The 25989-nt window shown below is 43.5% G+C and overlaps 1 protein-coding gene across 1 annotated transcript in view; it reads right to left on the bottom strand.

Moving 5' to 3' along the window:
• The window catches only part of CDK18 (cyclin dependent kinase 18), an 85029-nt gene that overhangs the window by 33399 nt on the left and 25641 nt on the right, over positions 1-25989 (bottom strand). The window contains exon 2 of the mRNA XM_063142719.1: positions 610-764. Coding sequence (XP_062998789.1) covers positions 610-733 — 124 coding nt within the window. The 5' untranslated portion in view covers positions 734-764. The remainder of the gene's footprint in view (positions 1-609; positions 765-25989) is intronic.

Raw genomic sequence — 25989 nt, 5'->3', positions numbered from 1 at the left:
GAATGCACGGCATATCTTGAATTAGACAGAGAACTACCAGTTGGCACCAGCTAACTGTGTTTGTTCACCTTTAGTTCAGTAGCTGACATTTTCTAGCTTATTGGAAAGCATGCATTATCTACAGAATCTGACTATCCCCAAGCAGCATGCGGCTTTCACTTTAGCGAGGTTTAATGTGATGCAGTACTGATGGTTACATGGCCGAAACAGAGGAATAGCCACTGCTTTAAGATGCTGCCCTTGTGATTCTGGGGATCTTGAAACATGGATAAATATGGTGCTTTATTGTAATTTTTATCAGGGCACTGCAGCAAAATTGATTCAGCCGCTTTCGGCATTCTATCCTGGCTGTTCGGATGTGGTGCTACTTGTAATATGCCTGGAAGAGCACAATGTTCACATTATCCATCCGCTTGCAATGTGCTCCATTGCAGTGCATTCCAAGCACATTGTAAGCTATCATGGCCACCAAACAGGCCTTGCTCTCCATTATATGGGTATTTGTCATCATCTCTTGAGGACTTCAGCTTTCTGGAATCGACTTTGGTACCCCACCTGCCTGCACCACTTCCAAGTCAGGGCTGCTGACTCCCTCCCATTGCTTTTTACCTTCAGTCTTCCTGTTGTTGAGCTGGTTGAACTGCTCTGTGAACTCTGCCAGCGACTCTTCAATAGTCTCTGTCCGGGGAACCGAAAGGGAAAAACGCCGCTTGAATGTTTTCATCTTGTTCATTGTATCCTGTACAGCAATGTGACTGCAGGATCTGGTGGGGAAGGAAGGAAAAATGATAGAACCCAGTTACATAAGAGAATATTACGTTCTAGTGCTGCAGTTCAAGCCCAGATAACCAGACTCCAGTGAAATCACATATTTTTTATCCAGCAAAAATGATGTTTCACTCAGAAATAATTCACCCATCCAATTTTGGACTGAGTATTAGGTCACAATTCATTTAGTGTATTCATGTTTTGCTGGCCTGGCATGGGCTTTAGGGTCCAACTAAACATGATTCCAGCAGTTTCATGTCTTTAAACACAGAATTGACCTTATTATTTAGAATATGAGTGCACGAGTGTTTTTAAATGGCAAGTGAGACAAGCAAGTTCAGCATCCTCCCCCCACCAGGGACTTGTCTCTTTGAGCCCCCCCTCCCCGCTTCTGGTATTAGACCAGTGCCTGGAGAGAGTGAGCTACATGGAGAACTTTTAAGGAAAGATTATTAGGGCTACAGGCTTCTTAAATCCACATAGAGAAAGTAGTTCTCCTATGGTGAACTAAAGCCACCTAACATTAATAGGTCACTCAACCCCAATAGCCTAGAACAGGGTGGACAACTTGTAGCCCTCCAGATGTTTTGGTTTACAACTGCCCTCACCATTGGCTATGCTGGCTGAGACTGATGGGGAGTAGTAGGCCAAACATCTGGAGGGCCACAAGTGGCCCACCCCTGGCTTACCTGTAATACTTGAGTAAAATGAATTCCACAAAGAGCACATCTTGAAAAAGTGGTACCTGTGCAAGCAAGATGCCCAGAGTGAGCTCCCTTCCCTGAGTGCCCCCCTTCTCACTGCTTTCTATTCACTAGCCTTCTTTCTCTGGTCTCAGTTTCCACTGGAGAGACAGACAGGGAAAGATGGGTAAGAGGCTGCTGCTCCTTTTACTTGCCCCTGTAACTGCTCATTTGTTTGGAGAGGGCAGGTGAACATGCAAGCACTGGAAGAAGGAGAAAGCAAGGCAGGGGGTTAACAGTGAGCCCCCTGCAGGTGCCTGAAAGTGATAACCCCCATCACCAATCCTGAGCGACGTGTTCCAAGTAGGGTGGCCATTATGCATTGCCAAAAAGAGGAAATGTATCGCCAAAAAAGGACACTCATTTGCACAAAGTTTGCATATGTAAATTTAGAAATAGTAACTATAATTTAAATAAAATACCATACATCTCACCATAATTGAGGATACTGACCAGGTGACCAGTGGGCCTGCTCAGTCTTCTGTCCAGATGCCAACTTAATGGGCAACTACAAGGTCCCTGATATCCCTCCTTATGGTTCTTTGACCTTAAACCAGACTTGGACTGGACAGCCTCCGAAAGGGATTGTCAAATAGTGGATTGCCAGCTCTCCAAAACAGAGGACTGTCCTATGTAAAGTAGGATAACTGGCCACCCTTGTTCCAAAGGCAGCTTTTGTATTTCATACCCAGCAAAGCAGAAGCAGCCTATTTCAGAACACTCTTGGAGCAACCAATGGATATTCATTTTACAGGATTCTAAATCAATCTTGAACCAGTCTTTGGGTGTCTGGTTTTCAACCAAAAACATTCATCCAGACATTTCCCCATGATGCCTATAACTTCTGGTTGAAAATTCTGAGAAGTTGCCTGTTGTGGACCACTGAGTCAGAGCTGAAATAGAACAGCTTCCTTTGCATTTTTTGAGGAAGTAGAATTGCATCCTTTCACTCGCTTCCCATTTTGCTTCTTGGCAAGATATTTCAGATTGGTCAATATGGAATAACAGAGCATGCATCTATGATCTACATAATACCTGTAATAAGTAAACAAAGGGACACACTGGTGCCATTTCCTTGTAAGACATGGCTACCCATTTGTCAGAAAATGTTAAGATTTCCAGTGCCTTCTGGTCTAGCTCAAACAGTTGGCAACTGGTAAAAACCCATGCTGGACTACCTTCAAAAAATGGTGTTCTTGGGAGGAAAGGCTGTTCTACAGAACAACAAGGAAACCTTTCAGCTCCTCCAAAAGAAAGCTCACTAAATGACTGCTTCCCAGTCTGAAGGAACTAGCAGCAAATACTCTTTGGATACATTCAGTTATGTAATGAAATCAGTACCCATATACACATTTTAGGATTTATAAACCAAACATGGAGCATGGAAGTCTAGAGCAGACTTGATTTAGCCAGCAATAACCAGTGGCATAGGGGTTCCAAAGCTCCCAGGGTGAAAGCACCAGGGCTTTTTTATTAGCATTATTATTTATTATTATTATTATTTATATAGCACCATCAATGTACATGGTGCTGTAGCAGGGATAATCCCCATAGTAGTTGGGAGGAAATGGATTTTCGCAGCAGCAATAAATTATTGTGACTGTTATAATGCAAAGCATTTTTTGGGTGGCTTGGTCTTGAATGGGCAATTAAGACCCATTTGATTTTAAAAAAGACCGATTCCTGCAGGAGATAAAGACTTGCTAGACCTGGTTTCTTGACTTTCAGGTAAAGGTCTAGTGTTTGCACAACATAACAGCCCATGGGTTAAGCAACCCATGGGCTGTAAGGGACAAGCAGGAGAGAGTGGATGCATTGCCTGAAACCTACGCATTACTTCTGCTTTCTCTTAGTAATCTCTGATCAGCTCTGTCATAGATAGCTTAGTGTGATGTGCGGACCTGGACAACTGAGTTCTTTAGGGATTAAACAAGGCAGCGGTTAACCAAAGAACAAATCATGGGTTAACTGCTGGGTTGTTTAACCCCTAAACAAATCAGTGGTCTGGGTTCGCATGCCATGCTATGCAACCTATGACGGAGCCAATCATGCATTGCTTAGTGAAAGTGGAAGCGGAAGGCGAGCTGCAGGCAGCGCGTCCACTGTCTCCTACTGCTGCATGATAGCCCATGGGTTGTTTAGCCCATGGGCTGTCATGTCATGAGAACCAAGTCACTTTCTTTCTCCCTGGTGCTAGGAAAAGAAACTTTTTGTGGACATATTGTGTCCTCTTTCCCTTTCTCATGCAGTCTCGGGTCTCTCCAATCAAAGCCCAACATGCTAACCGCCTTCGGCAGCATATATTCTAGAACTGTCAGCTGTTCCTATTAAATTGAGCACTATATTATCTGTTGCTGTTATATGAGGTGTGCATGTGCATAGGGTTGTACACACACATATAAATATAAACACAGCTGCCTGCATTTTTAAACTCTACTTTGCAGTGTGGCTATGGGAACTGTCGCGATATGTGCTTGCACTTCAGAATTTACCACTTAGACCAATAATAGCCACCACTTTGTCTCCAGTTTACCACTTTTATACACTATAAAACTTTCCCAAGAAGCATCATTATCAAGAGCATTTGGGACCAATTTTGTGGTATGTGAAAGCATCGTTTGAAAGCTTGAGAGGCATTATCTTAACATTATAAACACAAATGATTAAAAGCAAAAAATGAGCTCATCATTCAGTTTCCTCTCAGGCTGCCTGCATTCTAATCAGGCCACCTTTCCTGGCCTTTACCTGAGGGATGATTCATTCTAAAAACATTAGCAGATGGTTACTGTCTGCAGCCTCAAACCAGCTCGCCTCTTCTCTGCTTTTTCAGGCTAAACTTTAACCTAAAACTAATAAGCAACCTAGATGCTCAGCTGCTTGATATTGACTAGATGGCAAAGCTAGGATCCTTCTCAGAACAGCAGCCCCCTCCAAGAAAGGGGCATCTTCAAAACACCCAAATTTCAATGTAAAATATGTGCTGGCGGGCTGAGCTGTACATCAAGGGCTAAAGGAATGAGAGAACATTTCCTAAGCAAACTCAGGCCTCCTTTATTTCTGCTCACATGCAGTTAATACTGAGCAGCCTTTGGTTGGAAAAAGGATTCTCTCCGTGGAGATAAGACTGTCTGAAAACGGTACATCGAGTGTCACCATTAATTAACTTTGGTTCCAAAGGAACTTTTCAGTTGTTAATTAGGACATAGGCATCCAGGGCATGCAGGCCAGACTGTTGACTGCAATCTCTAGCATCCTCAGCCTGGCTACCTTAACATGTGCTACATAAGATGATGGTATTCATAATTTCACCCTTTCTCAATGAAAACAACAAACCCAGTTATTCAAGGAGAGCTGCAGGGGCTAAAACCAAAGTTCAAGGAGGGTGGCTACGCATGCATCACCATAAAAGAAATGTGCAACCCAAAAAGGGACACACATATATGCATAAGACTTTCATGTACTGATTAAAATGGATATATGCAAATTTATAAATAATTACTTTAATCAAAATACCAATACCACACTTCTCACAATGGTGAGGAGGATGGTGACCTTGTGCCCAGGTGCCAACTGCTGATGGCCAACTTATTTATTATTTACAATATTTATATACCGCTCCCCATTGAACATTTTGGAGTGGTGTACAAGATAAGTTAAAATAAAACCAGAATAAAACACTTTAAAATAGATTTTAAAAGAAGCAAATTGTACAGTGCCTACCCAGTGCCTGTTTGCATTCTCTTCCCCTCCTTATCGCTTTACTATGATTTTAATAGAATGTAAGCCTATGCGGCAGGGTCTTGCTATTTACTGTTTTACTCTGTACAGCACCATGTACATAGATGGTGCTATATAAATAAATAATAATAATACAGTGAACTGTGGCTGATCATTAAGGAAAGGCTTCCTGGAATAATGACGTTTTCAGGAGGCACCGAAAGGAATACAAAGTTGGTGCCTGCCTGACCTCCAGAGGCAGGGAATTTCATAGGAGGGGGGCTACCACGATGACAGCTCTTCCCCTGGTGGACTCCATTCGGAGGATGGGTCTATGTGGAACTACCAGGAGCATGCCCTTGGATGACCTGTGACCGGGCAGTTTGGTAGGGGAGAAGGTGCTCTCTCAGGTATCCTGGTCCCAAGTTGTTTAGGGCTTTGTACAAGGAACCTTAAACCTGGCCCGGTAGCGAATAGGCAGCCAGTGCAGTTCCCTCAGCAGAAGCGTTACATGCTGGAAAGGGGCAGCTCCAGACAACAGCCCAGCTGCAGCATTCTGCACAATCTCCAGCTTCCGGAGCAGCTTTAAGGGCAGCCCCACAAAGAGCGCATTGCAGTAATCCAAACTCCACTGTGCTATCAGGTTTGGCTTCAAATTAAATTTCTAAAAAGTGAGAGCGATGAGTTAAAGAAAGAATCTAGAGGACGAAATTGCTTCAGGACACTTTGAGATTATTTAAAACCATAATAATAAAAGCTCAACTAAAATGTATAATACAGATTAGAAAGCATTGGCTAATGAGGCGGGTCAAGGAAGCTATAAAAAATAAGAAGCCTTCCTTTAAAACAGGGGTGGGCAACTTGTGACTCCCCATCATCCCTCACCACTAGCTATGCTGGCAAGGCCTCAGGGGAATTGAAAGATAACAAAACAAATGTAAGCTGACAATATGGCAAGCAAAAAAAATCATAATAATTGAAGAACATATTGCTAAAAATACAGAGACGAAACGGCAAACATTTCTATAAATACATCGGAAGCAGGAAGCCAGCCATGGAGTTACCCAATGAAATTGATTGACAGCGCATTCAGGACAGACAAAAGGAAGTACATCTTCGTAAAATGTCCAACTAATTTGTGTAATTTGCTGCCAACTAGCTTAGATGCTTTAAAAAGGTCTTAAACAAATTAATGGAGAAGAAATCTGTTGACAGATATTAGAGTTGACAGCTAAATAGAACCTGCAGGTTTGGAGACAATATGCCACTGAATACCAGTTGCTGCAGGGCAATGAACAGAGGGGAGCTATTGACTTCATGCCTTGCTTGTAGTCTCCGGAATCATTGTTTAATACCACATTTATACGTTTTCCCTTGTTTATATTCTCTCATGTCTATGACATGTTTTGTGCACCAGCAACTCTTTAAACTTCCATTTGTGCATGTATGTTATGGTCGCCAATGATGTAGCGATGTACATTTCTGTGGCTTAGAGATTAGAGGATTATTATTATTTATTATTATTATTTATTTATATAGCACCATCAATGTACATGGTGCTGTACAGATAACACAGTACATAGCAAGACCCTGCCGCATAGGCAGTGAGATATTTGCTTTCAAGCACACATATGTAACCTGTGATTCATGCACATTGTTCTTTAAACATTTGCTATATGCTTATTAAATGTTTGTCAAATGTCTATTAATATTTATTATATGAGTGCTGACTTGGATAAATCATATTGAGGCTTTTGGTATGTGTACAATACACTGGGCTTCCCAGGCATAGTGCACTTAACTTCAGGAGTGTTGGTGGATCATTTCTCCCTTCCTTCCATTCTTTCAGTGAGGGTTCCTCCTTAATTCTTTTTGTTTTTGCTTGTGGTCTTTTCAGCCAGCCACTTTGGGAACAGACATCTTTCCATATGCCACTCGTTGAACAAATGTCCTGCAGAGCCTGTTCCAGTGATGCAATGTGCTAATGCTCAACAGGTAAACAAAAAGATGGTCCCCCCTGGCTTTTGGGGGTTTATTAGATGTTTTATTTACTTTTGCATATATTATATGTATTGCACACACTCTTCAGGATGATAGCAAGGATCCACAGGAGACCTGCTAATAACTATGCATACACAGATTTGGAGTGTCGAGTTCATGCCCTCATTGTTTCCAGCACATAAAAATGCTAACATCTCCTTAGCCCCAAGGACTGGCTCTATTTGTCCAACTGCTAAAATGCACACACCTGCAATGTGCACGCAGGACTGTTTATTTCCAATGTAATTACCTCCTCTCATTCCGCTGGCTCTTGCAGCTGCTCAACAATGTAGATGCAACCAGACAGAACCTACCCTCAGGGAGTGGATGATAGAAATGTATGATGTGATTTACTTCATTTGGCTTTTCTTAGAGTACATTTCACTTGTTTTCTCCCCTCCCTCCTAGATAAATTACATCCAGCTTTATTCCTGTGTCAACCACTTTTGTTTTAGTTTCATCCTTACGCTTTACAATTTCCTTATTTCCCCCTCCCTGCATTCCATGTTGGAAAACAGTGCCGGCTCCAGGTTTTTGAGGGCCCCTGGGCAAGACACCCTGCCTTCAGCGAGTCTATATTCTTGCCACCGTTGTCACCAGCTATTATTATTATTATTATTATTATTAACATTTGTACACTGCCCCATAGCCAAGGCTTTCTGGATGGTTAACATAGGATAAAAACACTTAAGAACAATATCCCAAAATTTAAAATCACATAAACATACAATTTTAAACCACAAAAACATGCAAAAACAAACCCAGGCTAATTACATATTGCTAAATGCCTGGGAGAAGAGAAAAGTCTTGACCTGGCACTGAAAAGATAACACTGGCCTTAGCTAGACCTAAGGTTTATCCCAGGGTCGTCACTGCCTGCTCCCGGGATATCCTATGTGTCATTTACATGAACAGGGATGACCCCGGGATAATCCCGGGATAAACCTTAGGTCTACCTAAGGCCTAAGTCAGGGAGATTGTTCCACAATTGGGGGGGCCACCACAGAAAAGGCCCTCTCTCTTGTTGCCGTCCTCCAAGCTTCCCTCGGAGTAGGCACCCGGAGGAGGACCTTGGATGTTGAGCGCAGTATATAGGTAGGTTCATGTCGGGCGAGGCGTCCTATCAGGTATTGTGGTCCCAAGCCGTGTAAGGCTTTATAGGTTAAATCCAGCACCTTGAATCAGGCTCAGAAACATACAGGCAGCCAATGCAAGCGGGCCAGAATCAGTCTTCAAACCTATTGCTCTTCATCCTCTTTGTCATCATTGCTACCACTCGATCCCTTGCCTGGTAGAGCGCCATTGAGCATGTAGGCAATGGTATATCCTGCTCATCCTTCTCACCAGCACTGTTGTCTGGGCCAGAGTGTGAAGCAGTTGAACAAGCAGGTTGCCATGGTGAAAAAGAGGAGCAACTCCAGGGGGCTCTTGTCAGTTGGCCCCTGCTGAGGTGGGGGCTTTTGACAGATGCTCAACCAGGCTTCCTCTTGAAATGGTTCCGTCATGCCCATTGCAGCATGTAACAACATCACCAACTCTACCACAGCTACAGACTCTGCCGTCTTGGATAAGTTACCTATAGCAAGACTAAAATTTAAAAGCTAGTAAGAGACACAGAATTCAGTACCCCAGATCATATTTATTTGGAGGGTGGGAAGTTTCTAGTCCTTAAGGCTGGAAAGAAAAGCTTGAAAGTGCGTAGGCAGTGTTTAGAGCCAGCAGAAGCCAGAGCCTCAGTATCCTGCATAAGCTTGTCACCCATATCTATTAGAAGTATACAAAATATGCACGTATATGTAAATTTACAGAATGTAAAGAAGGGTGCAGAATTCAACTTTCCTTGGTAATTTGGACTAACTTGCTCCACAGTTTTAATTCTGTTTTAAAGCATGGTAGGCACAGCTTTCTCTGTTATTCCATGTTTCTGAACAAAATAGTAAAGCAAAACCAGTACCCTGACTGCTGAAGCCACTCAACATAGCAATTTTTTAGTCCAAGGAGGACACATGAGCCCTACAACAGTGACAGTTCCAACCACTGGTAATGTTGGAATGCCCTGCAGTGACAGATTTCGTGACTGGCTAACATGCCCCAATCTAAAAATATGCTTAAGATAAATATATGAGAGAGAGGGAGAGAGGGAGAGAGACTGGAACTGGTCCTTCAGTATTGATCCTAAGGCTCTTTGAAAAACTCTCCCAGTGCCAATCCATGACCCAGATGCCAGTCACAGAACAGCCTAGTCAGTTCCCATATTGATTTTCAATTGTAATCCACAAGACCTTTGACACTTTTAATCTTCAATTTGATTTCTATTGTTTCCGTTTCTCCTATAGGATTTGTTTTTAACTAACTTATCACCATATTTGCTATTCTGTCTTGCAACAGAGGCATACTTGTGCAGAATTCAGTAGATCTTCAACTGAAATCATAAACCACCCAGCAATTTTCCAGGCTTTTCACACGTGCATGCATACCCATGAAGCTTGTCTCTGCCAATCTCAGTTTACAGCCCCCTGTTTTTCTTATTCCAGTATTTCCCTTCCCTGTAACAATTATCCCATTCTGCCATTTTGCCTTGCAACCTACCTGCTTTTTTAGTCTTAAGCAACGATGTAGATCTATGTAGAACCTTGCTGGAAGCCATGCAAGCAGTTTAGGTGAGGAAACCTCTTTCTAATTAATAAAAGCCTTTGATGTAATGATTTGACACAGCCCTCTGATGAACCAGAACAGGCTCCTTCCCAGCTGCAGCCAAAGCAGAGCCCATACAAAGTCCTCCACACTGCCAAGTAGGGCAGTAGTTTTGTAGCACAATAAATATAGCAGATGCTACTAAAAGGAGGGTCAAATGATGTCATTAGAAAAGACAAGGGGGGACTGCAACAAAATGTTGCAGTGTGCTGTGGTCATTGTTCCAACCATTCCATTCTCCTCCCCTAGTTTGCTGTCCCCCTCCATTCCCCAACAGTCAGTCAGCATTCCATGCCCAATGAGCATGCCTAATCCTCATTGAGCATCCCCCCACCATCCTAAAGTAGATTTGTAAATCTTGGGCTTCCCTCTAAGACTGCTGATACCTTTTACACAGATAATGGTGGCAATTTGCTTATATAAGTCGATGGACATTAATTTATTTCTCATCACCACAGGACAGTTGTTAGCTTCAATCATAAAATCATAGAATAGTTGAGTTGGAAGGGGCCTATAAGGCCATCAAGATCTTACATTTATCTAAAAAGAACAGTTAACCATTCAAAAATCCATGTGTGTGTTTTGTTAATGTTGTTCGTGGAAGAAGAAAACTAACAAGAAGAATCAACAATCTTAGTCGTACAATTTAAAAGACTATTTGGTGGTGGTGCTTCTGGTATATCATGATTAATTGAACAGCTGGAGCTGGTTCATCTCCTAAATGACTCCACAAGTTCATTCTGCTTTAGTACTAAAATGACCAAATTATCATCCCAGTATTTGATGAAAATTAAGTTGTCTTATACCGAGTCAGACCCTTGGTCCATCTAGCCCAGTGCTGTTGACACTGACTGGCAGCCGCTCTCTGATGTTTCAGGCAGGATTCTTTTCTTGCCCTACCTGGAAAAGCCAGGGAACAAATCTGGGGCCTTCTGTATGCAAAGCATGTGTTCTATCACGCTGAGCTTAGTAAGTACCCACCTTCTAATGAAACCTACACCTCTGAATAAGTATTAAGGTTATATTAAACACTAATATACTTCTACTAAGATGGTGACTAAATAGAAGCTTCCTCACTAGTGATGTAAACTGTGATTTAAATCATTAAAAATTGAGTCCTTCAGAGAACTGATTTAAATCAATTTAATTTAAATCAAATCAGCCCTGATTTAAACTGTGCTCATAACACTCTGCTGTAAGACGGTGTGCTGGGATGACTTTCCACATCTGCCGTATTTCACAGCCCAATTATGGGGACAGAATGGCAGGAAGGGAGAAATTCAGTGGAGGTGACCGTGTGCTCTCCTGGCAGACTGCATAGAAGGCCTCCGAGGGCCACATGTGGCTCGCAAGCCATGGGTTGCATATCTGGGCTCTATCTTGGTGCACAAACCAGAGCTAAGTGCTGGCCCAAGGTGCAGTTTATTCCTAGCTGGCCCCATGATGGGATAGATGTACAAACGATGGTCACATTCCAGACCGATGTGGTCAGACGTGGCATCCGAAACTAACGCATTGCCTTGTCATGGCAACAGAACACTTGGGTTAAAATGACTGTATCTAAAAAGCTTAAAAGATTATCTGTCAGTGACATAAACATTCTGCTGGCCAGTTTCTGCTGTTGCCAAGGGACATTAGCAGGCCAGTCCTTGATTTGCACGGGCCCAAAGTGCAAGTAAACTAGGGCGTTCAAAGTCCTTTTTGCATCACTTTCTTGGTCAGTCAGGATAAGAGCAGAACGGAACACTTGCCCTGTAGAGATGGCAAGCAGCCTTTGCTGCTCCTATGCGCAAGCGACGGCTGAAGATCATATATTGGGGTTGCCTAGTAACTACATTTCCCCCTTCTTTTCTCTTGGCCAAAACAATCGTGCTAGCAAATGAGGATAAGGAAAGCAACGACACAAGCATGGGGTTAGGAAGGAGAGGAGATTACCCAAAAAAGGGTCTTAATTATGGCACACCGAAGCCACTCTCACCTTCTCCTACACCTCCAAAAAACCAACATATAACTGTGCACTTCTTTACTGCATCTCCATCTTCACATATGGGCAAATTATTAAAAGGAAACTAAATAAGATTCTACTGATAAAGTTGCTAGTTACAGAACAGGGGACTGAGAGGTTGCCTGGAACAAAGAAGAAGATACGTTCTAAAACAAATCAGTCTTGCAGTTGTTGACTCTAGAAAGCATCTCCTGAATGCCAATTTTAATCAGCCACAGAGGAAGTAGAATAAATGGAAATGGGTTTATTAGCAATCTGGATGGAGCTTCACAAACTGTGTTACGCCACTGTGGTAATTGGGTGCTGGCCTGCTTATCTAGTGTAACTAGAAATTTCTTCTAGGCAACTAAGCAAATGGCAGGTCGCTTTAGCAACAGAAATGCCAAAATGAGCATCTCAATACAGTTGCTTCTATATATTATAATGACCCCATATATATATATATATATATATATATATATATATATATATACACACACACACACACACATACATACACACACACACACCAGCCCGTAAATGAAACGTAACTTTTGTTTTACAATAAAGAAAGTTAACTGTAATGAATTATGGTAGCTTCTAACAACTGCACGTTTGAATAAATGTAAACTGTATTAAAGAAATACTGAATAGTTTTTCCTCTTTGGTTTTTTTAAAAGCCAGAAGCGCAGGACCAACTTAAAAGATCTACCATTTAAACCCTCCCCCACACAAAACAAAACACAACTGAGTTCAGAAATATGCCTTTTTGCCTCTCATAGCTGTTAAGTAGGCAGCAACTGGTGCATTATCTTCAAGCAACTAGTGCATTATTACCAGCTTATAAAATACAGTTTGCATTTCTTCACATACCACATAAATAAATGTATGGAATGCGATTGCTGCTAACCCAGTTGGCTTTAAAACGGTTTGGACCAACCTCCCTCAACCTGGTGCCTTCCAGATGTGTTGGACTACAACTCCCATCATGTGCATCAATAGGTCATACAACTCCCATCATCCCCAGTGGCAAGGAGGCAGGCCCAGTCAGGGAAGGGATATTATTGAGGGCATCCAGTCACACAACCCCAAGACATCACTTCTGAAGACAGAAAAATAATCCTCCTGCCCTGGCCCAGTTCTGAGTTATCTTGGCCCTGAACCCTCGATATTCCTGATGGAAGTCAGCCTTAGGAGAGGCATTTTAATCTTTTAGAATGGTGGGAAAACTTCACAAAAGCTGGGAAACAGCTGAAGGATCGGTAGTTGGGAAAAAGGGGGTGAGGCGTTCTGGGAAACCCTGCAGGGCCAAGCTGGGACCCCAGGATGGCTGGATTAGGCCCCGAGGTTCAGCACCCCTTCCTTAAACCCTCACAGACAATGGTAGACGGAGCAGAGGCTCGGCTGATAGGCCTCCCTCTGTGCGAGCAGAAGAAGGAAACACAGCAGTACCAAATTCCTCATTGTTACCCTACCAGAGAGTGTGAAATTCATCCTGCAAGGTTGGGCTGAGGTGCCTTACACCCCACACACTGCATCCCACCGCATTCCCTTGGGCATGTGAGAGAGAAATCCGAGAAGGGAGATTCCTTCACTGCAGTCCTGGGATTCAGTGTGTATTTCCCACAAGATTTGTTCTTCCATCCCCCATTCCACCCCCCTGCCATACCAAAGAGGCAGGACCTTGTTCCACACTAGTTCTGCTTCACTGCCCATCGTTACCCAAATCCACCATCGTACTCAGTCAGTGGGAGACTGGAGCTCAGCCAAGTTAGCACTCAGGTCAAGTTCTGCATGGCTGTGCAGAGCCCAATCTTGTTTGATCTAGTACAGGCAGCAAGCTGAAGCTGACACACATGGAAGGAATGCCTCTCAGAAGCAATGAGATATGAATTAGCATCACACAGATGGCCAGTAAAAATAATGAAAAACTTCATCTGGCAAGTGACCCTGAAAATGGGACCATACAGTCTCTGTACAAACAAGGAGGTTCAGGGAGTACCATATAAGCCCATAATTACCAAAGTATGTCATTCAGAGCCCGTTCATACAACCCAGTGTTGCCGACGCTGGGACCATGTATAGTTGGTATTGGTAAGCCAAGATTTATTATGCCTGTATAATTCAGAATATGATCCCACCCAGGTTGGATTCAGACCAACAGATAAGGTGGTGAAACTACAAAACCAATGACCATTTATGCAATGACATGCTAGAGCGAAATGGGGAGTTCACATCTCATCACTTGCTGACTCCACAGTTCAAAGGAATTCCAAGAAACGGCAAGTTGTGATCTCACCAGTAACATTCACATGAATGGCTTGCACTTTAGGCTTTGACCACCTCAGCTGTTCATCTGAAGTGACATCCAGAGAACTTCTTGCTTATAATTTAGTATTTTCTTCCATGGAACTCAGTTCCCAGCTAGTTCCCAGCTAGTCTCCCATTCAGGTATTGACCAGAACTACCTAGCTTCATAAAGTCGCTGCATCGTGCACCTTCAGGCCACGCCCTGAGACTATGGTAGATTGATCCAAAAGAAAAGGCCATAGCTCAGTCGTAGAGCCAATGCAATGCCCAGCATCTCCAGCTAGGGCTTGGAAAGTCCCCTTACTGAAGATCCTTGGTGAGATGCCAGCGCTGAGCTTGATGGACCAAAGGTATTTCTCAGTATAAGGCAGCTTCCTATGTTCCTAAGGCTGGCATGACGAGTAGAATGAGAGGACAAGGCTTGATAAAGAACAAAAGGGAGGGAACAGGGACTGGCCAAGTTTTGGTGGATGTGCAGACAAGGAAAGACAATGGCGTTTCAGAGAAGACAAGATATGAACTCACACACTTAGACTTGCATGTTTGGCGTTTGAGCTTTGCAACGTTGGCTTATCAGGTACAGAATGAGGAACAATGGTGGTTTCCATGTCTCACCATGTTGCATATTTTATCCTATATGGTCTCCTAATATAAAAAAGCATTTCATTACCTTGCACAAGCCACTTTTCTCATCATGCAATATTTTAGCTACGTCATATGAAATCTGAATCTCCTGGTAGGTCTCTGGTTGATTTGCAGTTGATTGGCAAGGTTTTCTGACTCCCAATCATTTAATAGTAACAGGAACAAAATGACTCTCTCCCACCTTTTGCAACTTGCCATGTTATCTGTTATGGGTGTGAGGATGCTGTCCCACCCCTAAATTCAGCCACAGTGGTCTATTGTGTTGTGCCAACTTGCTCTATGTCTTTTGCACCAGACTCCAACTAGTGCATCTTGGGGTTCTAGTAAAGAACAGAGTAGATTTTCCAGCTCTGCTGTAGGCAGATTGCACTTGGGAACTTGTTTTTCCCCCAATCCGGGCTGATAGTGCATGATAGATACGCCAGAAGTGCAAGGTCTCTGGCACTCATAGTGTTCACTTATCTTTTCATTTTGGGCTCATTCAATCTAGGCAGACAAAAAGGCAACAACAGAAGCTCTGCTTAGGTTGAAAAATAAGACTTCAGAATGTTTGGACAAAGTAGCTTTACCGAACAGTCACTTTGCTTCGGTGGCAATGTTAAAACGAATAGTTTATCTACGTATTTGCATGAGGGCCAGAGCAGTTTCTAAAACTTAAAACTCTTTTAAAAAAATGATTGTATACCAGACATTGTTTATTGCTAGAGGATATTTAGTGCATAGTTGTCAGGATAGAAAAGAACCAGTTATGTGATTGATTTTTTTTTAGCTTTGACTGAAACACAAGACCTCTCGCTCTGCCTCTTTCAGGTGCTAAGACTGGAAACAACATTTTCTAATAAAGGTACCCTGTTGCTGGTGAAAGATTTCTCTTCATATGTCTGGTTTGTTATATGCTACTAAATATAACCTGCTTAGAGAGGAAGTGAGGTGGGGGGGGGTATAAATAGCAGCTGAGAAATCACAGGATATTGTTAGCCACGACTGCTGCCGGTGCTGTGTGCGAGGCGATTCCGCATTCATTATCTTTATGACTCTCTGAAATCAAGACCCTGAGCTGTTTCTCCTATCTAGATTGGGACCTTCCTGCCATTTTCAAGGGGAACTCCAATTAAAGTGTCTGCAGGTTGAGATGAATGAGGCTGTTGCTGTCCGTTTGCTTCCTGCAAGAACAAGCATTCACCCTGCTCCATTTTGTACTTCCAGTAGCTGTAATAAATCAGAAAATTCTTTCAGCTCTTTGCTCAGGGTGTTACCTAGTTGCTAAAAAGTCTGCCTCACAGCGGCGTCAGGGTCACGTTTCACCTCACACAATGGTTTCCAAGGATTCGTCCGCTTCAGATCTTCATTGGCAGGGCCACGAACTCACAAAGCAGCTATTTACATGTGGTGCAACAAGAGTTGCCTGTCCAATAGGGCTGAGCCACAGTGGCCCACTCAACCTTGCCACCCTGTGCACAGGTGGAGACAGTGCAGGGAGGCATTTCACTGATTTTCTGGGCTATGTAGCAGATAGAGGTGGACTTAGCACTGAATGGGGACGACAGGCCCTGCTGGTGGTGGGCACTGCTTGTTTCTTAACCACAAAACACCAGTATGAGAGTAGGTATTACTGCCCTCTATCCAACTAGACTTCATGATTTTATTTATTTTATTATTACTTTCATATCCTTTCTTTTTACCCTGTTGATTCTCTTGGACCTCTCAGTGGCTTTTGATACCATCGGCCATGGTATCCTTCTGGATAGGTTGTCTGGGCTGGGAGTTGGAGGCACTGTGCTGCAGTGGTTCCGCCCCTACTTGGATGGTCGATTCCAGAAGGTGGTGCTGGGGGATTGTTGCTCTGTGTAATGGCATGGCCATGGGGTTCCACAGGGCTCTATTTTATCCCCTATGCTGTTTAACAAATACATGAAACTGCTGGGAGAGGTTATCTGGAGATGTGGGTTGAGGTGTCATCAATATGCGGATGACACCCAGCTCTACCTCTCCTTTTCATCAAACCCAGGTGAGGCAGTGGCTGTTCTGAATCAGTGCCTGAGCACAGTAATGGACTGGATGAGGGCCAACGAACTGAGACACAATCCAGACAAGACGGAGGTACTGTTAGCGGGTGGTTCGCCTGTCCGGCTAGGTGATATTCATCTTGTTCTGGATGGGGTTGCACTTCCCCTAAATGATCGGGTCCGTAGTTTGGGGGTCCTCTTGGATCCAGAACTGTCACTTGAGGCACAGGTGAACTCAGTGGCAAAGAGCACCTTTTATCAGCTTAGGCTGATATACCAACTGTGCCCTTATCGGGACAGAGATAGCGTAGCTACAGTTATCCATGCTCTCTTAACCTCTCATTTGGATTACTGCAATGTGTTATACATGGGGCTGCCTTTGAAAATGGTCCAGAAACTTCAACTGGTACAAAATAGGGCAGCATGTTTACTAACAGGGACTGGCCAACGAGACCACATCATGCCAGTCCTTTTCCAGCTTCAATGGCTGCCAGTCTAGGTTCAGGCCCGATTCAAAGTGCTGCTATTAACATTTAAAGCCCTAAACGGCTTGGGGCCAGACTATCTGAAGCAACACTTCCTCCCAAATGTACCTACCCAGACACCATGGTCATCTTCAGGGGTCCTTCTCTGTGAGCTCCTACCAAAGGAAGTGAAACAGGTGGCTACTAGGAGGAGGGCCTTCTCTGCTGTGGCACCCCGGCTGTGGAATGAGCTCCCTAAGGAGGTTCGCCTGGCACCTACACTATATTCTTTCAGACGCCAGTTGAAGACATTTTTATTCTCTCAGCATTTTAACGGTCTATAAACTTAATTTTAACTTTGCTGTTTTAAAATTGTATTTCAGCACTGCTGCTGATTTTATTCTGGTTGTGCTTTTATATTGTATTTTATATCATGCTTTTATACTGTTTGTTTTATACTTCGAATGGTTTTAATTTTTGAGAACCGCCCAGAGAGCTTTAGCTATTCGGCGGTATAAAAATGCAATAAATAAATAAATAAATAAATAAATAAATGTTTTCTCTTGCAAGTAACCCAAGGCAGCTTACCTAGACCTCCTCCTCATCTCCATTTTATTTTATCCTCGCAACAAACCTGCGGGGCAGCTTACACTGCGAGCCAGTGACTGGCCCAAATTCACCCAGTGAGCTTCATGACCAAATGGGGACTAGAACCTGGATCTCCCCGAGTCCCAGTCCAACACTCTAAGCATTATACCACACTGGCACACGGATGCCACCGTTGATAAGATTTGGCAACATGGTGATGACTGAAGCCAAATTTGAGCAAGAGCCTTCTTGAGTGCATGCCCAGCAACAATGGCAAGCACAACTGCCACCCCTACCAGGGCAGAAACAGGGGGCACTGAAAAAGGTGGGTCTTCTGTCCCTCTATAGCAGGAGTGGGCAATTTGTGGCCCTCCAGATGTTTTGGCCTCCAACTCCCATCAGCCCTAGCCATTGTAGCCAATGGAGAAGGATGATGGGAGTTGCAGTCCACCAACATCCCTACTGAGCTGAGAAGGTTCATGGGTGAACCTTCGTTTCAGCCTTAGCTTCCAACAGCGAACAGAAAAGCCCTGCTGCTTGTAGGGCAATCAATGGATCACAGAACAGCCACCAAGACAGAGAAAACTAGATTTAGATTGGCTTGAATGAGCTTAGGCCCTCTATCCATTTTTGAGTAAGATCATGGAATGGAATACATGGAAGAAATTGCTATGGACATGTTTTCTGTTTCTGCCATGCAACCCAATCCAAGGTAAGCCCCACCAGGCTCAAGAGAACTTATTCCCAAGAAAGTCTGCATAGAACTACACCTTAGCATTTTTTCCTGGTGTGCGATCAGTAATGTCACTGACATTGTCCTCCCACTCTCCCTTTTTTTTTAGCTGTACCATTTTGTTTTAGTTTCACTCTCTTCTCTCAGCCTGCATGTGCTACTTTGGGGAAATGGTTTTGCTGTAACTGCATGGAATAGGTTACAGAAAGCCTTGTCTCCCATTCGATGGCTTTCATACATTTGGCTGTCAATAGTGCAGTCTACCTCTTAAAAAGCACAACTTTTAACTTTTAAAAATAGAAAGGGAAGCATTTAACAGATTTTTCTAAATAAGTTGAACTCTGTTTCTGCCGTTACCAGGGGAAGCAAAATAATGTCACTTTACTTTAAGGCAATATCTTTTTGCTTACAAATCTTCAAATGATATAGGTTTTATAGTTTGCCCAGTAATGAATCCTGGATAAAAATGTGCACGATTTTACTGCAAGCTTAGCTTTGTCAATGCATCTCAATTTTGAGTGCCCCCAACCTTCACTCTGCAAGGCTGGTTGAGCTGTTTTGATTCACCACCAGCTCAATGTAATCTGTTCTTGTTCCGCTCTCCTGTTCATCACCTTCCATCTTAAAACTGCCTTGCTCCTAAAAAGCACTACAATGCTGATTCATTCCAGGACATTTCAGTTCCTAAAAGGCTGTGACCAAAAGTATGACAGTCACAAAGCAATCATTTTTCAGACACCGCTTTTGCATTCTGCACAGCGGGGATGCATCAGCATGAAGTACAAGAGGTCAGGACTAAAGAGAGAAAAAGCAATAAATGGAAGGAGGGAGAGGGAGAGAAGATTTTAAGTCTTCTAGGTTTAAAATTAGTGGCCTCTAACTAGGCTAAGTATCAGAGAACACCAATTCACTGTTAAGATTGTCAGGCAAAGGTTCAAGTATAATGAAAGTTCTTGCTTGTTTGGCAAGCATCCATTTACAAATTCCTGCTTTGCAACCACAGACAGGGCAAAGTAACAACTACACTGACACTCCAGTGGAATTAATACACGTGCCGGTTCTACACAGGATAAAGAGGCAACTGGCAAACACAACACGCTTATCCATCTTGTACAGGCTAAGAATCTGTCTCTGCTACTAGCTGAGAGAACTATTCCCCACCCCCTGCCCAAACAATGGCTGGGTTCAGGTGATCAGTGGGAGAAACAATGCAGCATCGGCTGCGTCTCCCACCTGCACAGTTTTGGTCACATGACCGGGATCACCCTAATTACCCACGCTGCATCAGAGGCTGCCATGTTATCCGAACTCAGTGTGTGGTGCAGCCATAGTTACTTTTCACCCATCCTACAACCCATGGCTTGGGTCAGATGACATGGCAACATGTGACAAAGTGTGCGTAATTAAGATAATCTCAGTCACACAGCCGGCATGTGGGGGGGGAAGCAACCAACACTGCATTGCTTCCCCCATTGATCATGTAAACATGGCCAATGTGTGTATGTAGGGGGCTTCACTGCACAGTTTCGAGACTGTTGGACATGCTAAATCAGCACACCCAACACCCGCAAACTACATAGGGACAATGATGATCCCTATGCTGATCACTGCCGGTCCTTATGACTAGCAGAGACTTGAACAGGTTAGCCACAGCTGACATGGAAAGAGGGAGGACACTGACTGCGGTGCCAGAACAATACTTCCAGGAGGAAGTGCAGACACCACTCTTGTCACTGGGAGTAACAACCAGAAGAATAGAGATATTTCTAGTCTGCAAAATTAGGACTGGGGTGGGGGAGGTAGTTTTGTTACAGCAAGGGCAACTCTGGGACAGAACAGACATCTTAAAAGTCCCCCTGCCCCACCCCCATTATAGGGTCCTGATCCAGATTAGCCCCACCTGCATTTACTCTACAGTAAAAATGAAGGGGTGGGGAGACATACCTGTTAGATACGGGCTTAAAGTAACGTCTGGTTTGGTCTTACTTGGGGGTGGGGATGGTAGAACAGGCACACTGCTTTCCTCCTCCCTTTAGCAGAAACAGCAGAAGGATTGTGCGCTGCGGCTCAGGCAAGGGGAAGCCAGAAGGCCACCTGGGGAAGGCTGCTGCAGTTGCTCACACTTGCCTGCGTACAGCTGGTTGAGTCCTCCCCTTGTGCTGTAAAGCAGAGGTCTGGGAAGAAAAGAATTTGAAAGACTGTGCTGGAAGACAACAGCTAGCCCTCTGAGCCTCAGGAACGGGCTTGGAAGAAAGTCAGCCAGAGATGAATTTGTAGCTTCTTCCTGGCAAAGAGCACACTCCAGACAAGGTTTGAAAGGAAGTGTTGGTGGGGAGGAGGGACAACCTTTCATTTGTTACATGCTCCTTTTCAACAACTTCTGCCCTTCTCATTCCTCCAGCTTTCTCCTGTACCTTTGGAAAGATTTTAATTAATCGCTCCAACTGATGTTGACACAAGTTCACCAGCATAGCTGCTACTGCTCTACAAGGCAACAAAATAAGAGAGTGAACCAAGCAATATTTTATTTATTTAAAATATTTATAGTATTTTTCTATTCAAATATCCAAACCCAGTTTACATCATGTTGAATACAGTATTTCCTTTTTAAAAGCAGGCATCTGCAGGAAAAAAGCAGTCTAAAACAATCTGAAACAACAGAGAAAGCAAAGTAGTAAAAGTAGCAGCTACCAGTCACCCATTAAAAGCATAAAAAGGTCTTAACCTGTCACCCAAATCAGCCTTGTAAATAGTCCCACAAATGTTTGCTTGGATTGCTGTGCTTTTGCCTGAGCAGCTAAAATCCCTTGAAGAAAAGTCTCCCGTACCTTGCTATGAGCGTGCATGCACTTGTAGGACAAGGGGTTAAATCACTTGTTAGCTCAGAAAACCATATTCTGGGCAGCTGCTGTGCCTATTCCTTGCTACCAAAGAGCAGTGAAAAGGACAGAGCAGCCTCCCTGCCTTAGCAGCTCACCTCTCTCTGCAGGACTCTTGTCACTCACGCAGGGCGCTTGACATTTCACTTACGAAAAGGAAATACGGCTTCCCTGCCAGATAGGCACGTTCCTGCAGGGACTCTCTTGGTACCTGATTCATCCTCACAGTTCCCACAGACAGGTTGACTTGCTTGAAAGAGGAACTTTTCTCCTCAAAAGTTTCCTTTTTTTCCCTTCAACTTTTCTCCTTCCATGTTGGAGGAGCTTATCACTCGACTGGCCACAATAGAACTTAGGGGAGTTTATTTATTTTAATCTTACATTTATATCCACCTTTCCCCCAAGGAAGCCTACATGATCTGCTGCCTCTCCATTTTATCCTCACAACAAGCCTGTGAGGTAGGTCAGCCTGAGAGTTAGTAACTGCCCCAAAGTCACCCAGTAGAGCTGCATGGCCGAGTGAGAACTAGAACCCCAGTCTCCTGAGTCCCAGTCCAATGTTCTAGCCACTGCACCACACGGAGTTGTCTAATTGGACCACAAATTGGACTGCCTCCTGTTTCATCTAGTCTTGTCTGCCTACATGCATCAAATGTGTATGCAGCCTCCCATACTTCTTGTTATGTATTTCAGCGCCTTTGCTGGAGAGTGAGAAGTTGTTTTCTTGAGGCATGCACCTGAGATCTCCTGGTGCTTTTTTAAAAAGACTAGCTTTAAATTAAGCCACACAGGAAAGGTAAGTGACATACATTGGTCACACGGCAAGTCAGCAGCGCAGCCAGGAACTCCAACCTGTGAACCTCTGTGAGGTGCAGTGGACACAAGCAGCAGCCAGCACAAGATGAGAGAGAAAGCAGATAGTTTCAGAATCACACGAGCAGAGAGGGTGGGGAGAGGAAAGGATCACATTCAGGGACAGGAAAGCATTTTAATCTGGCATTGACTGTTGGTGTGGGACTCCATGTTGTCAACAACAAGAAAAACAGATGCCTGTGGTACCTTTAAGACTAGGAAAGATAATGATATAAGCTTTCATGAGTCAGAGCCCAATTTGTCAAACTCATAACAAATACAAAAAGAACCTTGAGCTCTTATTCAAGCAGGAAGAATGTATACATGCACCTGCCTTAGATTTCCCAGCCTTCATTCTTCACTTGTATTATCTCCATCTTTTGTGCCAATTTTCCTTCGTTTGGCAAACTAAGCCCATTCTCACCTGCTCAAGAAATTGCTGTCAAGTAACACCGCAGATGTTTTATGAGTGTTCCTCCCTAGTGCGGCAGATTACCGAATAGAAAGACCCAAGGCATTTGCTGTTTTCAAAAGGGAGTGGTCAAGGCAATTATGCTTCCCAGCATTCAGAATGGGCAGCTGTACATAGATTTGCCCAAGGCCCTCAAAGATGAGAGCCAGCATTCTGCAATGACTACGTACATGCAAGGGGAGTGGTTTGCCAAAGAAAACTCTGTTTCACTCTGATTTCCTCAAAGTCCTAGCAATGTCCAATCATGGGCCTGTTCAGACAACACACTAACCCAATATTAGGCTGCTAACCTTTTGGCAGCAAATGGATAGTGAGCATGTTTACGTGGTTATGTAGCCACCACAGTTAGGAATGGTTCAACGACAAGCTAAGTCATGGTTCACATGACACGCTAAGCCATGATGTAGGGTGACCATATGAAAAGGAGGACAGGGCTCCTGTATCTTTAACAGCTCCATAGAAAAGGGAATTTCAGCAGGTGCCATTTGTATATATAGGGAACCTGGGGAAATTCCCTCTTTATCACAACAGTTAAAGCCCTGCCCTCTTTTAAATCTGATCACTCTAGTACAGATCCTGCAGCTTTAACTATTGTGATGAAGAAAGAATTTCACCAGGTTCTCCATATATACAAATGGCACCTGCTGAAATTCCCTTTTCTCTGCAACTGTTAAAGATATAGGAGCCCTGTCCTCCTTTTCATATGGTCACCCTACATAATGTTTAGCTCAAAATGCTTAACCACTGTGGGTTAGTGTGTCATCTGGAAGTAGCATCATATAGTAAAGCAGGATGTATATGTTTCACTTCTGTTGTATCTGCCTCTAGATTGGGGTTGGCAGTTTGTAGCCCTCCAGATGTTTTTTTGCCTACAACTCCCATCAGCCCTAACCAGCACAGACAATGGTGGGAGATGCTAGAAGTTCTAGGCCAAAACCTTTGGAAGGCCAAAGGTTGCCCAACTCTCTGAGAAAGAGACAGAGAAACAGAGATGGCTGGTGCAGAGCAGACAATGGTCTTTAATAACACCCTGACTTTATCAGAGCAGCTCATATGGAAGCTACTAAAATGGCACTGTCATTTCATTTCCTCCAACTCCACCCACAAAAAAACCAAAACAATACTACACCAGGAATCAATTCTTTTACCAGACATGATAAAATGCATCTTGTGTTTCCCTTGGCTGGATAATGTACTATTAAGTGCCAGCTTGTCAAGTCACACCCCAGTGATCATTGCTAGTTCAATACCCATATTGTCTGCTTTCCTAGAGGGGTCCTTGTCGAACTGTAAAGAAGTTGGTTGTGTCAGCATTTTGCATGGTACACACTGGCTTTTCAAAGGATCACACGCCTTTAGGCCGTGTCAATCAGTGTATCACCACAGAGATCAATGGAGCAATAGCAGCTTCTCTCAGAAGAGAATCTAGCAATGAGAACATGGGGTTGTTGTTTTTCTATCCACAGTGCGACTCTTTACTTCTACACTTTGCATCTAGGGGATATTAAAGATTTCCATCCTTTCATCTTACATGGTCACAGGATTGTTATTTTCACTGTTCTAATAGGGAGAGCATGGAATGTTTTGAAAAAGAAAATGTTTATTATATGGTCTATGGAGACGGGGATGTGATAAGTCTCTGGAGCAAGAAAAATCCTTTAGAGCAAGGCAATGCTCTAAACTTGCTCCACCTCCTCAGGAATGCCTAATACAAAGCCAACCACCTGTTTGGTAGGCCCAGTTTGAGATTCTTGTGTTAACCACTAATCCACAACATTTCGCCTATGGAATTACCTCACACTATCTGGAAATGTTATCTCCAGTTTTGGAATACTATAACCCAAGTACTGCACAATAAAGATCATCATCATCTATTGGTGAAGATAGTTCTGCATACAGGTGAGGGATGAACCTGATATTCTGTGTAAAGTTTTGGATTGTGGTAATTGAATAAATCTGAATGGGGTTGGCCTCAAACTTGAAAGCCAGTTTGATTCTGGACCATTATTTAATCATCCCAGGCCATGAATCTAAAATAGTCATTATTCACCTTTGCATGCAAACTTCGATCCAATTTTCACTTCATTTACAAGTGTTTAAAACAGAAACAGTCACAGTGCAGTAGTTAGTTTTAATTAGTCAGTCTGCAAAAAATAGGAGCGTCAGAGTATTTGTCAGATCTACTAGGGAAAATGAACCCCAGAGCCATGTGAAACTAAACATAAATTGAACATTAAATCATCACCTAAATCAAGTTTAGGTAATTTACCTAAATCATTACCTAAATCAACCCTATACCAGTGCAGAAGGGGGACTCTGGCAATGCATTAACAAACCATGTCTTACCTTAGTCCAGGCATATTCTCAAAACAAATCTCTTGGGCATTCTTCTCAGTCAGTCAACACTGAGAAGTATGTTTTTGACACAACAATAGAAGCTTCCACCTCTGCAGTATGGGTTGAGGTAGACTAGCCATTTCCTTTGGGAGGAGCAATCCTAACCCCCTGGCAGAAAGGAGCTCTGCTGGTGGGGGTGGAGGATCCACCCTAGAGGCCCCAGTTGCAGAAAGTTGTGGGGGCATAAATTTACCACTAGTGGTTTTCCTGCAAGTTTTCTAATTTCATCCAATAGCGGTGGTGATCCAATGTGAGTGAAGCAGTGAATCTGCTCCAGGTTTCAGTCATAGCCAGTCAGAACTCCAGCTATGCAAGGTGCAGAGCAAGGCACCTTGGTTTAGATCCTTTAGAGTTCTGACTGGTTCTGACTGAAACCCAGAACAGATACACCACCCCACTGATGTCGGAGTCACCAGCCTTGAATGATTTCATCCATGTAACTAACTGAAGTGGTTTCCTCAAGGAAAACAATGAGGGGGGGGGGAGAAAGTCAAAATTTCATGGAAAAAATTGAGCTAAGTGTCCCTACCCACATACCTCCCACCCTGCCTGGCTCGTGCCAGAAGTGATAGACGATTAGCCACTTCACACACACGCCTCAGTCCCATTTAAGGCTGCTCTGTAAGCTGCCACTTTCATTCCCTTTCCTATTTTTAATTAGAGTTTTCATTATTTCTACATCCCTGCCACACTTCAG

Source organism: Elgaria multicarinata, chromosome 1, assembly GCF_023053635.1.
Source record: "Elgaria multicarinata webbii isolate HBS135686 ecotype San Diego chromosome 1, rElgMul1.1.pri, whole genome shotgun sequence".
NCBI classification, from domain to species: Eukaryota; Metazoa; Chordata; class Lepidosauria; order Squamata; family Anguidae; genus Elgaria; species Elgaria multicarinata.
The sequence above is the reverse complement of the archived record's forward strand: the minus strand, read 5'-3'. Positions and strand labels throughout refer to the sequence as shown.